The sequence below is a fragment of the Aquarana catesbeiana genome, linkage group LG02, assembly GCF_042186555.1.
Source record: "Aquarana catesbeiana isolate 2022-GZ linkage group LG02, ASM4218655v1, whole genome shotgun sequence".
In the NCBI taxonomy this organism is placed as follows: domain Eukaryota; kingdom Metazoa; phylum Chordata; class Amphibia; order Anura; family Ranidae; genus Aquarana; species Aquarana catesbeiana.
The window spans coordinates 157,972,820-157,988,413 of NC_133325.1; the positions used below are offsets into that span (position 1 = coordinate 157,972,820).

A 15,594-nucleotide genomic window follows, 5' to 3' on the forward strand; every position below is an offset into this window, starting at 1 on the left:
GTGCTCCTCCAGAATATCCCTGAGACATGGAGCTCCCCTAAGGTTCCTACATGCTCCCTTCCCGTCTGGCAGGAAACACAAAAACAGAAGGGGAAGGCCTGGAGGACCACCTCAAATCATGTGGGTGAACGTGTTTCCTGTCCCGGAGGGAGGGGCCCTATGTCTCAGAGGCTGTCCTGGAAGGAGAAATACTTTTGCAAACCCAGTCATTACCTTGCAAAAAAATAAGTGTGATGCTATCAGCAGGCCCGCTCACAATAACCTGCCTACAAAAAACTACAGGAGGGGTCTGATACAAGACCAGTCACCCTGTACAAGGAGAGCGCAAGAGGAGCAGTGGCTGGTCTTTATTACAGGAAGCTCATCCAAAAGTATTAAAGATTTCAATTAGGACAGCTGGCACAAGCAGAAGGAACACTTCTCTTTAAATGTAAATACTGTCCCTTGTGCTAATTTAAAGAGTAACTCCACTTTTGTTGAGAAAATAAAATTCCTCTCTGGGTGATCTGTGTACATTACAAGGATTTTAACAAACTCTGTTGCAGATTCCTACCTTTTGTTCCGAAGAAATCGTTGTGTGTTTGTGTCCATGTGGAAAATTAATCTAATGGGAGCGGTTTCATAATTATCAGCTAGCTGCTGCACCTGCAAAGCTCTAATGAGAAAAGTGTCAGGGTCTTCATCCCTTTACACATGATTTCCTATTTGGAGTATCTTACCAAAATAAAATTTTTGTTGCAGGGGATGCCAAAAATGTGATTTGTATCTTTGTGTAGACTTCTGGAACAATCTGTGAGCCAATCACACAAGCAGGAAATTATGTTTCTGGGGAGCGTTCTGTATACATTCTGTGTACAGAACACCTCCAGGTAGCCATATTGCATTGCATTTTACAGAACTGCAGATTGAAAAGGAAAGGTCATTTTAATAACATTCAATTTCAATATAACTTGTGTCGCAATTGTATATATTATTTTTTTATTTGCTATTTTTTTCCCCACGCAAGTGGAGTTACCCTTTAACCTCTTGGCTTCCTCGCCACAGCATTTGATTGACAGCAGCGGGAGCCAATAGCTTTCACTGCTATCAATCTGCCCAATGGGGAGGGAGACAACAGCAAATGCCAGCGACGTGCACAAGAGCAACGGATCAGATCGAGCTCAGGTAAGAATAAGGGGGGTCTGGAGGGATCTTGCAGCAGAGAAGGTTTTTTTACTTTAATGCATAGAGGCTTTAGAACCACTTTGAGCCTTTCCTAAATGAACATGTTAAATTAACATCATCATCTACCCAATGAGGAAAACAATGAGTGTCCTTGTGTTTGTCAGGTAAATGTGGACCATCTTATAGAAAAAATGAAAACGACTGTGAAGAGAGGTTTAATTTTAAGGTACGTCACATTTAAAAACATATTCTAACTGAATGTAAATCCTTTTCATATAGGTTGTAAATTTGAGAGGTTGATTATTAGATTGAACTGAAATCGCAGTATTTTTTTTCTTCCCATCTCCAGCTGCCATAGCTGAATCTAGGTTGTGTTAGCCTCTGGGAGATCCTCACAGTTACCTGCACCTGCAGCCAGTGATTCTCCAGGGGAATTCTATATCATACCGAGTGAGCTTGTCTCATCTTGATAATGTTGGTGAAAATACACTGACAGCATCATAGCAGACAAATCTCTAAGTTACAGAACTTCATTTTTTCTTAACTCCCCTAAATACTAAACTGATCACACAGCATAGCCACAATTATGCTTCTGACAAGTTACTTGCTCCTTATGGGTGACCCACAAATATGTTTCAGAAAAGTTACTTATGGGTTACCCTAACAGTCATATGTGGAGACATTAAACACAAATCAGGAGCTATATTTAGTCAAGCCTTTTCTGCTTAATTTAGATGAATGAGGCAAGAAGTCTCAGCTCCTATTATGCATTATCATTCAGCCCAGGTTCACACTGAGCTTCGGGAATGAAGCCGTGCAAGTTTAGCTGAATTCGCACGATTCCACTCCCGCATGTCAGTCCCAATTTCATCGGCAATTTCAGAGACATCTGTGCGGGTTTCTCCACAGATGTCAATGGAAATTGCACCCCGAAATTGCAAAAAGTAATACAGAAACTACTTTTTGAAATCGGTGCGGCGTCGCTCCGATTTAGGACGGTGCCATTGCCGGTAATTGCCGCCGATTTGACATTTCAAATCGCACCAATGTGAACCAGGGCTTACTGTTTGTACATGGTAAATATGACGCGTTTGCCACAAACACATGGGCTGATTTTCTAAAAGAGCTCAAAATCTTCAATTCAATTATTTAATCATGTGAAAACATCTGCATGTGATTGGGTATTCAAAGTGAACAGGAATTTGCTTTTCATATGATTGGATAATTGAAGTGAACATTCACATTTTTTGAATGAGGTTTCTCAACTCTATATATTAGCTGCCCTCCTTATAGTGAAAATGTGTTTGTCTGTAGTTATATCGATGACGACCTCTTTATTCAGTTCACATTATTCTGTAGCAAAGTGATAAAAGAGTTCAGTGTTTATGCTCAAATTTGTGCTCTAGTATATAAACTATTAATTTAAAAGCCCACAAGCTACATTTTTCCATAGATACATGCTCTAAACCAGCCTTTTTCAGCCAGGGTGCCTTGAGGCTTCTTCAGGGGTGTCTTGTCAAAATGCCAAAAAATGTATAAAACATTGAATACAAGCCACCAGGTGGATCAAGCCTGCCTTTTAGTTACACAAAGCCATGGGTTTTCATTATGCACCATTATGACTTTCTAGACACTGGCATCGTAACAACCAATGATGTCATCAGTTGATAAGAAGGATGTCTGTTGACTCCACTGCATCCTTGTTTGACCCTCCTCTGCTCCTCTTCCTCGGCACTGGGGCCACATTAGCCAAATGATGAAGAGAAATTGAGTGATCAGAGAAATATAGGAATACTAGTCAGTACCAGTGTGCAAAAGTGTATTTGCTTTGGAAGAATAAATCACCTTCAACGTTGGGAGTCCTACGTGTGGATGTTGCTGCATTATGTACAACTATTGAAAATAGTTTTTTACATTTTAGAATGGGGTGCCTCGAGACTGTCCATCATTTTAAAGGGTGCCTTGAGATTGTCTATAATTTTAAAGGGTGCCTTAACTGAAAAAGGTTGAGAAACACTGCTCTAAACTACTATACTGAACTTTCAGCTTTATTAAAATAAAAAAAAAATTAATTAAAAAAAAAGGTATTTTCTACTTAAACCCTATGCAAAAATCTACCAATGGAAATATGTCTTTCAGCCCAATTTTGCCAACCTGGGCAGTATTACCTGTGTTTATGGGCACCAGCAGATATCTCCAGAGACCCTACACACTCATTGCTGTTGGACATGGCAATCAGCCGTGTTGAATATTTGTGAATGATTGCTATTATTTTCCCTAGCATAAACAAAAGAAGTGCCCCCTTGTATGGACAGTTACAGTTCCATGAGTCCTAGCCTGGTTAGCCCTATTTTGTCACCTACATTGTGACTTCAGTTTCAGAAGTTGTGCTTGATGTCACCTCCCACTTCTCAAGGTTCACTATCTGCCCTTCCTTGTGTTGGGCAGCCTCCCTGACCAATAATGAGGCAAGGGAGAGGGAAAGGGTTGGTTACGCTTTACATATAGGCCATAAGATGAACTTGGAAAGAATGAATTTTCGTTCCCACACTTAGGCACAACTTTTTAACCACTTCCGGACCGCAGATATACGTCCCTACTTTGAGGACAGATATCGTTGTTATGGCAGCAGCTAGCTGCCATAACCCCGGTATCCTTGTGTTCGGCCGGCGGTCCGCTATAGGATAAAAGTGGTCTCTGCAGCGGATTCACCGCAAGATCACTTTTATCGGCAGCCCCCTCCCGCCGTGCCCCGGTGCCCTCTGCCGCTTACCGGAGCCGTCGGCAGCGACGGAGGCGATCCCATCCTCTCTGTGGCTGGGCATGGAGATGAGTGAGGGGAAGATGGCCCCCACCCGTCTCCATGACATTGCAGGGCGGAAGCGGTGTCAAAACGTCACTTCTGCCCATAGCTCTTAAAGGGCATTTTTTTTTTAAATGACAAATTTTTTTTTTTTTTTTTTTGCATTTTAGTGTAAATATGAAATCTGAGGTCTTTTTGACCCCAGATCTCATATTTAAGAGGTCCTGTCATGCTTTTTTCCTATTACAAGGGATGTTTACATCCCTTGTAATAGGAATAAAAGTGACACAATTTTTTTTTAAAGTTTAAAAATAAAAAATAAAAGGTAAAATAAATAAGAACAAACATTTTTTTGCATGCACCCCATCCCGCCGAGCTCGCGTGCAGAAGTGAACACATACGTGAGTAGCGCCTGCATATGAAAACGGTGTTCAAACCACACATGTGAGGTATCGCTGCGATCGGTAGAGCGAGAGCAATAATTCTAGCCCTAGACCTCCTCTGTACCTCAAAATATGCAACCTGTAGAATTTTTTAAACGTCGCCTATAGAGATTTTTAAGGGTAAAACTTTGTCGCCATTCCACGAGCGGGTGCAATTTTGAAGCGTGACATGTTGGGTATCAATTTACTTGGCGTAACATTATCTTTCACAGTATAAAAAATAATTGGGCTAACTTTACTGTTGCCTTATTTTTTAATTCAAAAAAGTGAATTTTTTCCAAAAAAAGTGCGCTTGTAAGACCGCTGCGCAAATACAGTGTGACAGAAAGTTTTGCAACACCCGCCATTTTATTCTCTAGGGTGTTAGGAAAAAAAAGTATAATGTTTGGGGGTTCTAAGTAATTTTCTAGCAAAAAAAACTGTTTTTAATTTGTAAACTAAAAAAGAGGCCTGGTCCTTAAGTGGTTAAATGCATTTTTGCATAGACAACACCCCTATGGACTTTATGTTAAAAGTTCGTCACAAAATATCCTGCAGTTTTTTTTTGTCATGATCCATAAATATATGTAATTGTGAACCAAAAAAACAAAAATCTTATGGTGCTGGTTGTGCGTGTAACTTTATTTCTATCCATTTTAGCAACACAAAATATCTCATAAACGGACATTTGAGACAGGTATTGGTGCATTAGTATACTCAAGAGTGAATGTAGACCATGAAATATGTCAAAGTTGTAGAAAATACGCTTCGACTTCACAGATCGGCACCAAGCAAAATTAAACATACGCATTGTAAATGTATCAAAACTGGGATGTTGTATTCATCAGAATTTTCTGTAGGCACTTGTGCAATCAAAGAAAGTTAAAAAAAAGTAGCACACTTTGCCACAAGTTGGCTGAAATGACTCAAAATGCAACTCCATCCTTCTCAATGCTAAATAATGCCAAAAATTGACATTTCTGCAATCGATTACAGCTCAAAAATCACCCTAAAATACGAAATGGTGTCTTCATTCCCTATTACTGTCATCAGAGCTAATCGTCCAATGTACTGTAGTGCTTTCCTCTTTTTCTTGGGAAACATTTGGACAATTTTAGCATTTTTGCATAAATTAGTACAAGACAGTCTTGCAGACATACAGGAACATCTTCCAGTCTCTTTTTTGCCTTGCTTGCAACTGCAGTGGACTGCCTGCAACACACTTTCAGGAGCAGGATTTCTAGTCATCCAGGTCACTGTTAACTTCCCAATAAATTCCTGGTAAGGGAAACCAGCAGTGAAGCCGTTCGGCTTCACAGGCAGTTCCCTACTGCCCATGCGCGAAGCGCACTGTGCTTTTAATTTGGCCCGGAGGTGGAGGAAGAATGAGGGGGGGCGAACTTCGGAGGGACGTCGCCGCAGTGCCATCTCCGGAAGTTGGGAGCGGTACCTGTCAAAAACAGCTACCTGTTCCCCCCTCCCCCCTGAAAGGTGCCAAATGTGGCACCGGAGGGGGAGGGGGAGACGGATAAGCGAAAGTTCCACTTTTGAGTGGAACTCCGCTTTAAAGCAATCACTGCCACATCAGTATCGGGGGGGGTCTTGATGACTACGGTTTGATGCTTCTGTATAGCATGTTTTGCATAAAAAAACACCCTGGTGCCACATTCCTCATGATCACATGTCAGATCTTCAACTTCACTAGAAGGTTGTAAACCCTCCATTACATTTAGAAGTGACACAATTTGTGGTGAACCTGTTAAATGGTGAACAGTTAGGACTCCGACCCTTAGATGTGAGATACACAATGGCTTGACAAATAAAACCTTTATGCCGCGTACACACGGTCGGACTTTCCGGCATACTTAGTCCGGCGGACCAGAGTGTGCCGGACAATCCGCCCGTGTGTAGGCGCCGGCGGACTTTTCCGGCGGACTTTTTCCCAAAAGCCCGCCAGACCTAGATTTGAAGAAAGTTTTAAATCTTTCCGCCGGACTCCGTTTCGGGCGGAAAGTCCGCTCGTGTGTGTGCTGGTCCGACGGAAAGCCCGCTCGTGTGTATGCTGGTCCGACGGACCAGATACGACACGAGGGCAGGGTATTGCATCTCGCGCTCGCTGCAATAGGAAAAACACATTTTCCTATTGCGGCGAGCGCGGGGCATACCAGGCCCTTAGGTCTGGTATGGATTATAAAGGGAACCCCCTACGCCGAAAAAACAGCGTGGGGTCCCCCCTAAAATCCATACCAGACCCCGATCCGAGCACGCAGCCTGGCCGGTCAGGAAAGGGGGTGGGGACGAGCGAGCGCCCCCCCTCTCCTGAACCGTACCAGGCCGCATGCCCTCAACATGGGGGGTGGGTGCTTTGGGGGAGGGGGGCGCCCTGCGGGGCCCCCCACCCCAAAGCACCTTGTCCCCATGTTGATGAGGACAAGGGCCTCTTCCCGACAACCCTGGCCGTTGGTTGTCGGGGTCTGCGGGCGGGGGCTTATCGGAATCTGGGAGCCCCTTTAATAAGGGGGCCCCCAGATCCCGGCCCCCCACCCTATGTGAATGAGTATGGGGTACATGGTACCCCTACCCATTTACCTAGGGAAAAAGTGTAAGTAATAAAACACACTACACAGGTTTTTAAAATAGTTTATTAAACAGCTCCGGGGGGGATCTTCCTCCGGCTTCGGGGGTCCCTCCGCTTCATCTTCTCCCGGCGTCCGGTTGGTTCTTCTCCCGGTGTTCCAGTTCTTCGGCCGGCTCCTCTGCTGTCTTCAGGTAGCTCTCTTGCCAGCAGAGGTCCGGACTCCTGGGCTTCTGGGCTTCTTCTCTTCTCTTCTCTTCTCTTCTCTTCTCTTCTCTTCTCTTCTCTTCTCTTCTCTTCTCTTCTCCAGATGTTGACACGACGCTCTCTCCGGCTGGACTGCTCTCCGAGGGCTGCGTTGTGACTTATATAGGCGGAGACCCCGCCCCCTTTTGATGTCACAGTCCCTGGGCATGCTGGGACTGTGACGTTTTAGGGGGCGTGGTCACTGGGTGATGTTGACCACGCCCCCTAAAACGTCACAGTCCCAGCATGCCCAGGGACTGTGACATCAAAAGGGGGCGGGGTCTCCGCCTATATAAGTCACAACGCAGCCCTCGGAGAGCAGTCCAGCCGGAGAGAGCGTCGTGTCAACATCTGGAGAAGAGAAGAGAAGAGAAGAGAAGAGAAGAGAAGAGAAGAAGCCCAGAAGCCCAGGAGTCCGGACCTCTGCTGGCAAGAGAGCTACCTGAAGACAGCAGAGGAGCCGGCCGAAGAACTGGAACACCGGGAGAAGAACCAACCGGACGCCGGGAGAAGATGAAGCGGAGGGACCCCCGAAGCCGGAGGAAGATCCCCCCCAGAGCTGTTTAATAAACTATTTTAAAAACCTGTGTAGTGTGTTTTATTACTTACACTTTTTCCCTAGGTGAATGGGTAGGGGTACCATGTACCCCATACTCGTTCACATAGGGTGGGGGGCCGGGATCTGGGGGCCCCCTTATTAAAGGGGCTCCCAGATTCCGATAAGCCCCCGCCCGCAGACCCCGACAACCAACGGCCAGGGTTGTCGGGAAGAGGCCCTTGTCCTCATCAACATGGGGACAAGGTGCTTTGGGGTGGGGGGCCCCGCAGGGCGCCCCCCTCCCCCAAAGCACCCACCCCCCATGTTGAGGGCAAGCGGCCTGGTACGGTTCAGGAGGGGGGGGCGCTCGCTCGTCCCCACCCCCTTTCCTGACCGGCCAGGCTGCGTGCTCGGATCGGGGTCTGGTATGGATTTTAGGGGGGACCCCACGCCGTTTTTACGGCGTAGGGGGTTCCCTTTATAATCCATACCAGACCTAAGGGCCTGGTATGCCCCGCGACGGGGCTCGCAAGGTGTCAATCTCGCCGATAAAAGCGGCAAGATTGACTTCCTTTTCTAGTCCCGTCACACCTGAGTCACGTTCAAAATGAACGGACTTGTCCGTGTGTGGGCAAGTCCGTTCATTCTGAAAGTCCGCCGTAACTCCGGCGAAAGTCCGTCGGAAAGACGGGCGGACTTAGCCCGCCGGAAAGTCCGGTCGTGTGTGGGCAAGTCCGTCCGTTTTAAAGTCCGGCGCACCTGGCGGACAAAGTCCGTCGGAAAGTGTGCCGGACCAAGTAGGATAGAAAGTCCGACCGTGTGTACGCGGCATAAGGTTCAAATCATCAGGAATATCAACATAATGAGCCAGTTTTGGTTCCTCCCTTGCACCAGTATTCCAGCAAATCAGATTATACAGTTCAAGTGGCACAACAGATTTTGCTTCACTCACATTTTAAATAATCTGATGTGGGTGGCCACGGGCATGTCATACCGGGAGAATCACATAGAAGCATCTTTAATATCAATGCTGCACTATAAAGTGTCCTTGTGTTGTCTGTAGTATTGATAGAGGCCATTGAATTTGGTCTTTGCGGACCAGCTGTTGTACTTGGTTTGTTTTCACCATCACTTTGGCTAATTATCTCAGTTGACTCTGTTGTTTCTGTACCTGATGGATGAGGTAGCCTGTCTATCAGCTTGTATTTTTTCACAGGGGTTGGCAGCAAAACAAGGATCATTGACTTAGCTAATGTGTCATCAGATCTTGGCACCAGTGTGTGTTTGCCACTTATATACCGTCTCAGGTTGTGACTCCACAAGTGCCTTTTATGACAGACAAAAGAAAGGCATTTTCTGTTGCTTGTGAGAAAGAGGAATACCTTACTGCATTTACTAATCTGGGCCAGTATGCCTTTGAACTACTTTGCAAATATGTGTGCCACCTCTATGGCCAGTCATCTGCAAAATATGTGAAGGATGCAAGATACAAAGCATTCTGTATGGCATCGTCAGCTTTGCCAGAACTATCCATGCCTTTGACAAATGACGCCCTTTACCAACACTGTAAAAGGACAAACTACCAAGCAGCCATAATAAGACATTCTCTGAAAGGTGTAATGTGTGCCCTGTCACCCATTGTCAATGGATGGTATTTTGAGGATGGGAAGTTAACAGTGACCTGGGTGACTAGAAATCCTGCCCCTGAAAGTGTGCTGCAGGTAGTCCACTGCAGTTACAAGCAAGGCAAATGTGAAACTGGAAGATGTTCCTGTATGTCTGCAAGACTGTCTTGTACTGATTTATGTTGGTGCATAAATTGTGCAAATGTTTCCCAAGAAAAAGAGGAAAGAGCTCTGATGACAGTGATAGGGATGAGACTGATGAGTGAAGACAGATGGGGTTATTTACTAAAGGCAAATCCACTTTGCACTACATGTGCACTGAAAGTGCACTTGGGAGTGCAGTCACTGTAGATCTGAGGGGGACATGCAAGGAAAATTTAAAAAACGGCATTTTAGCTTGCACATGATTGGATGATAAAATCAGCAGAGCTTCCCCTCATTTCAGATCTTCCCCTCAGATCTACAGCGACTGCACTTCCAGTGTACTTTCACTTGTAGTGCAAAGTGGATTTGCCTTTAGTAAATCAACCCCACTGTTTCGTTTTTTAGGGTGATTTTGGCATTGAGGGGGATGGGGTTTCATTTTGAGTCATTTCAGCCAACTTGTGGAAAGGTGTGCTGCTTTTTAAACTTTCTTTGATTACATAGTGCCTACTGAAAATTCTGATGAATACAACATCTCAGTTTTAATACATTTACAATGTGCATGTTTAATTTTGCTTGGTGCCAGACTGCGAAGTTGAAGCGTATTTTCTACAACTTTGCCATATTTCATGGTCTACATCAGGGGTGTCCAAACTTTTTTCAAAAAGGGCCAGATTTGATCAAGTGAACATGCGTGAGGGCCGACCATTTTGCCTGACACTCTTTGAACCATTAAAATTAAATGAAAATTAACTAATACACTGCCCAACAAGAATTCTCTTGCCTTTGTGGCTGTGTGTGGTGAAGAGTCTAAAGATGAGCTCTGGCATGTCTATAGATGAGCTCTGGCATCCTCCCTGTCCCCTCCCGAGGCTGCCAGAACTGAACGATAAATACGGTAAATATCTTTTTGTGGCCCCCCAACAAATCCCTGAGCACCGAGCCGCGCTCGGAGATTCGTTGGGGGCCACAAAAGATATATATATCCAAATTACCAGTGGGGCCATATTAAACCAGAACACCGGCCGCAATTGGCCTAGGGGCTGGACTTTGGACATGCCTGGTCTACATTCACTCTTGAGTATACTAATGCACCGATACCTGTCTCAAATGTTACGCACATGTGTAAATGTCAGTTTAAGAGATATTTTGTGTTGCTAAAATTAATAGAAATAAAGTTACAAGCAAAACCGGCAACATAAGATTTTCAGTTTTTTTGGTTCACAATTACATAATACATCGTAACATAAAAACTGCAGGATATTTTGTGGAGAACTTTTAACATAAAGTCCATAGGGATGTTATATATGCAAAAATGCATTTAAAAAGTAGTGCCCAAGTGTGGGAATAAAAATCTCTTTCTAGCCACTTTTTCCTAGTTCACCTTATGGCCTAATATTAGGCTTTAGGGCTCTGTCAGGTTTTAATCTGAGATATCAACTCGATCTGTTTAAGTTGTGAGATATTTTATCTAAATTTACAATAGAAATTAAACCAAATTGCTTGTTTATTTTTTCAAACTCATAGCGTGGTTTGAATGGCTAACCTGAAAATCATTTATTTCTCTGGTTTTAAAGGAATGAAAAATGCAATGAAAACTACTCCACCGATTTTATATTTAATTTGTATTCAGAGGAAGGAAAAGGCATCTTTGACAGCAGAAAAAATGTTCTAGGTCACATGCAGCAGGTAAGAATGCTTTCTGCGTATTTAGCCATAATGTACTTCATTATAATATATTTGGCATCATATACAGTTTATAAATGGAGGTATTGCCCATAACAAACTGAATTGCTGCTGTAATTATTTTTTTTTCGGATAATAGCCTGGCACCTGGAGTTCAGCTTTAAAGGACACTTGTCATAGGAGAAATATATAAGCTGCCATTGCTGAACTCCTTATTAACATGCTAGTACAGTCTGCCTTGTCATCACTTCTTTGAGTCACTGACCTTGATCAAGCATGCAGCAGGACTGAATTCAGTGAAGCATGGGAAATTAAGTCAGTTCTGATCTCCACTATTGTTTCTGTAGATGACACTTTTAAATCCAAAGAGCCAGCATGACATCTAAATAGTAGGCAGTAGGAACTCAGCAATGGCTACCCCTGCATTTCTTTTATAATAGTTTTCCTTTAAAGATTGGCCACTACAAGGTGCTTACACATACTTAGACTATACTGGCATGGGTCTCCCAACCCAATTACAGTCATTTTAGACTTCACTTCAAATCTTAGCTTTAGTGTGGCCCCAGCTCCCTACTATACAGTAGCGTGACCCATTATCCACAAGTGATAGTGGGGACAGTGTAAAAATTTCAAGTTACAGTCAAGTTAAGGCACGGTGGAGGCCCAGATTCAGGGGATCCAGGGCTGCATAGGTAAATACTTGGAATTATTCTAGCACAAGCAACCCAGCTTGTGGTGTCTGCTCTTAATGAGGACCTGGAAATTGACAGGCAGAAAGCAAGGAACTTGCCATCTCTATTGCTTATAGAGATAGATTATTATTTCCCCTTTACTGACCTACCATATCTTGTTTTTCGGTGTGTTTTTGGGTGGGGTTATCTTGGTATCGGTAATAGGGCTTTGCCTCCTTAATACACTGTTCAGTAGGAACCCGGCCAAGATTCAAACTGTTAATGGGCAGGCGAAATGTACCAAGTTGATCGATCGATCAACTTGGGTACAACCAGCCTGCCGGATTGTCTTGCGATTTATAGCTAGCGGCTGCTATAGCCACTAGTGATAATCACTGTCTTCTCCCGTTGGAGACGGCCCCCCCGCTGGGAGAAGACAATGGCCCAGCAGGAGAGATTCCAGCATCAATACTGTCTGTGTTGATGGGGGGGAATCAAGCTCATTTCTCATTTCTTTCCTGCAATGGTTGCAGGAAAGAAATTCTCTCTATGTATGGGTCAGAGCTGCCTCCTTGATGGCTGTTAATTGCATAACTGTTTGAGGAATGTTTAAGATGCAGCAGGAGAGCAGTCACAGCCAGCAGTGCCTCTCAGACTGCTGATATACACCTATGAGTTTATAAACACACTCACATACTACAAAGTGCACTATTATTTTTCAGGAGAAATTCAAGGCAAAATATAAATTTTTCAGCGTACTTTTAACATTTCTACATGTTTTGTATAAGGCCTCATTCACACCTGAGCGCTTTTCTACTTGAAGCTCTAAAACTGTCAAAAAAGGCAAATCCCAGTAATTTCAATGTTCACATCTGAGCGTTCTGTTACCTGTAGCAAAAGGCCTGTCGTTCAAAAAAGTGCATGAGCTACTTTTTAGCAGATTGGGCCCCATAAACTATAATGGGAATGCCTGAAAACACACAACATAACCTTTTTTAGCATCATGCATTTTCTGCTCAAACAGCAGCCCCTAATCCACCTCTGCCCCCCCCCCCCGTGCTTTCTATTGGTTAAACAAAAACACCTGAGGCTGTAAACTGCTTGTAAAAAAAAAATGAAAAAAAAAATTACCTGAAAATTGCTCTGCTCAGGTGTGACTGCAGTCTAACTTAGCAAATCTTCACTTTTTGATTTCTGTGGTATGCTTTTGAATTAGATTTTTTTGTCAGGTTCACTGAAAAGATATATTTTAGCTATCGGTGCAACTTGGTAGGTTCTCCATAATAAAATTCCAACAGGGTAAGTGGGGTGCCTTATTATAGGCAACAGCAGGTGTGCAGACCCAGAAACTCACACTCAGAATTCTCATCCAAAAAATTCCCAAGACATGTAGGAAATTGTCAGTGTTTACCAAATATGGCCCTCCTACCGGGCCATTGTCTTCACCTGGCAGTGGGGGAACCGGGTGGGGGAAGCCACCCCCACTGGGAGAAGACGGTGATTATCACTCGCTTGCGATAATCAGAAGCGAATCCGGCAGGCTGGTTGTACCCAAGTTGATCGATCAACTTGGTACATTCAGGTTGCCCATTAAAGGTTTGTATCTCAGCCGGTTCCTGCTGAAATGGCTGTGATTCGAACAGTGTATGACCAGCCTTTGTGGCAAGTTTTCTCAAAGGCGAAGTAAATACAATTCCGGGCTAATGATACAAGGGATTCCACAATAAAATTGGTCGCTTGCCAGCAAAATTCAAAAATACTTGCATTGTCCTACTACCTGGAAGATATTCACACTCTCACCACATCTCTTGCAACATAGGTCAAAAGTGGCTAATCCCAGAGATTCCATTTTAACTGGCTTATAGTAGATTTGATGAAAGAATTTTTTGAATGACCATGCCTCTTGAGGAGATCAGTGACTGTACATACGCTGTATCAAATTCTTGCCAGCTATCCTCCGTTTGTACAGGAACTATGACCGCCCACTAACCACTAAAAATGTAACAAGTATGTGCATTAATATGCACACTTTCGTTGCCTGAATGCAGGTATCCCAAGAAGATGGCAACAATGTCTGACTTATCATGGGGGTACAGTGGTGGTCAGAAAAGAATATTCAAACTGGCCTTTTACCTAACCTGACAAGTTGGGACTGTCTAATTTCACCTGCAAGTAGTAATGGATGTAATCATTTACACTAAATATGACAGAAATCAAACTGGCTGGGCAACAGCTGCCTGATAACTGCTGGCAGCTTTGTCATGCTCCTGTTTGTAAATGTTGAGGCTTCCTTTCTCAGCACTTCCTTTGAAGACAGGGAGATCTTTTCATTGCCTACATGATTTGACTGTTTCTATTTATTTACTTTACCAGAGAAAATGCAGCCATAACTCACTGGTAAGATGAAAAGCAGGGTTACGATAAATATAAATATATAAAAATAATATTAATACTAATGTATTCCATTAAATTAAAAAGGCAAGCGTGAAAATGTATCAACTGCTTTCAACTATTGTGTTATTAGACAAAGCAAGCTTTGCCCTCTGAGTGTTTTGTTTTGGACAATAGATTTAGGCATACAATTTATTAATTTCAAGACTCCACAAAAAATTATTTTAAAAGTTGCAAGCTGGCGCACTTTTAATTTAGGAAATATCACAAGTTTTTACTAAAAAAAACCTTGGTCTAAACAGTATTAATGGCATGGAAGACATACATTTGCACCACTTCCTTTTACTATTGCTTTTTTCCAGGGAGGAACACCCACCCCATTTGACAGGAATTTTGGTACAAAAATGGGTGCAAAAGCCGTGCTATGGATGACTGGAAAAGTGAGGGAGTGTTCAAGACATGGTAAAACACCTTAAATTGTTTGTTTTATGTAGAATGACTTGCTTTCTGTATAATGCCTTATGTTCTACAGAATGATGCATCTTCTGAACTGTAACTCTATTTTAGGTCGCATATTTGCAAACACAGCAGATTCAGCCTGCTTATTGGGAATGCGCAAGAGAAGCCTAGTTTTCCAGCCCTTGTCAGAACTCAAAGAAGAGACTGATTTTGAGTATGTTTCCTTCTACTGCTTTTACGTTGCAGACTGATGGGATTTGTTAAATGACAGTTTGTTTTTCAAAACATACATGGGATTTAAATGCAAAGGAGTTTGTTTCTATAGTAATGCAGCAGACAGCCAGAGGACACCTTACGGTGCCTGCATTACCTGTTGTGCTACTTGAGCCCTTCAGGGTATTAAGCATTGTGTAAATTTCCTTCTCTAAGGCTTAACCACTTCAGCCCCGGACCATTATGCTGCATAAGGACCAGAGGACTTTTTCCAATTTGGCACTGCGTCGCTTTAACTGCTAATTGCGCGGTCATGCAATGCTGTACCCAAACGAAATTTGCGTCCTTTTCTTCCCACAAATAGAGCTTTCTTTTGATGGTATTTGATCACCTCTGCCGTTTTTATTTTCTGCGCTATAAACGGAAAAAGACCAAAAATTTTGAAAAAAAAATGATATTTTCTACTTTTTGTTATAAAAAAAATCCAATAAACTCAATTTTAGTCATACATTTAGGCCAAAATGTATTCGGCCACATGTCTTTAGTAAAAAAAAATGTCAATAAGCGTATATTTATTGGTTTGCGCAAAAGTTATAGCATCTACAAACTAGGGTACATTTTCTGGAATTTACACAGCTTTTAGTTTATGACTGCCTA

The 15,594-nt window shown here is 43.3% G+C and overlaps 1 protein-coding gene across 3 annotated transcripts in view; it reads left to right on the forward strand.

Annotated features, from left to right (window-relative positions):
* The window catches only part of LOC141127342 (ATP-dependent 6-phosphofructokinase, muscle type), a 225,782-nt gene that overhangs the window by 192,902 nt on the left and 17,286 nt on the right, over nt 1-15,594 (forward strand). For all 3 annotated transcript variants that reach the window (XM_073613677.1, XM_073613676.1, XM_073613678.1), the window contains 4 exons: nt 1,329-1,390; nt 11,095-11,206; nt 14,628-14,727; nt 14,833-14,938. In XM_073613677.1, coding sequence (XP_073469778.1) covers nt 1,329-1,390; nt 11,095-11,206; nt 14,628-14,727; nt 14,833-14,938 — 380 coding nt within the window. The remainder of the gene's footprint in view (nt 1-1,328; nt 1,391-11,094; nt 11,207-14,627; nt 14,728-14,832; nt 14,939-15,594) is intronic.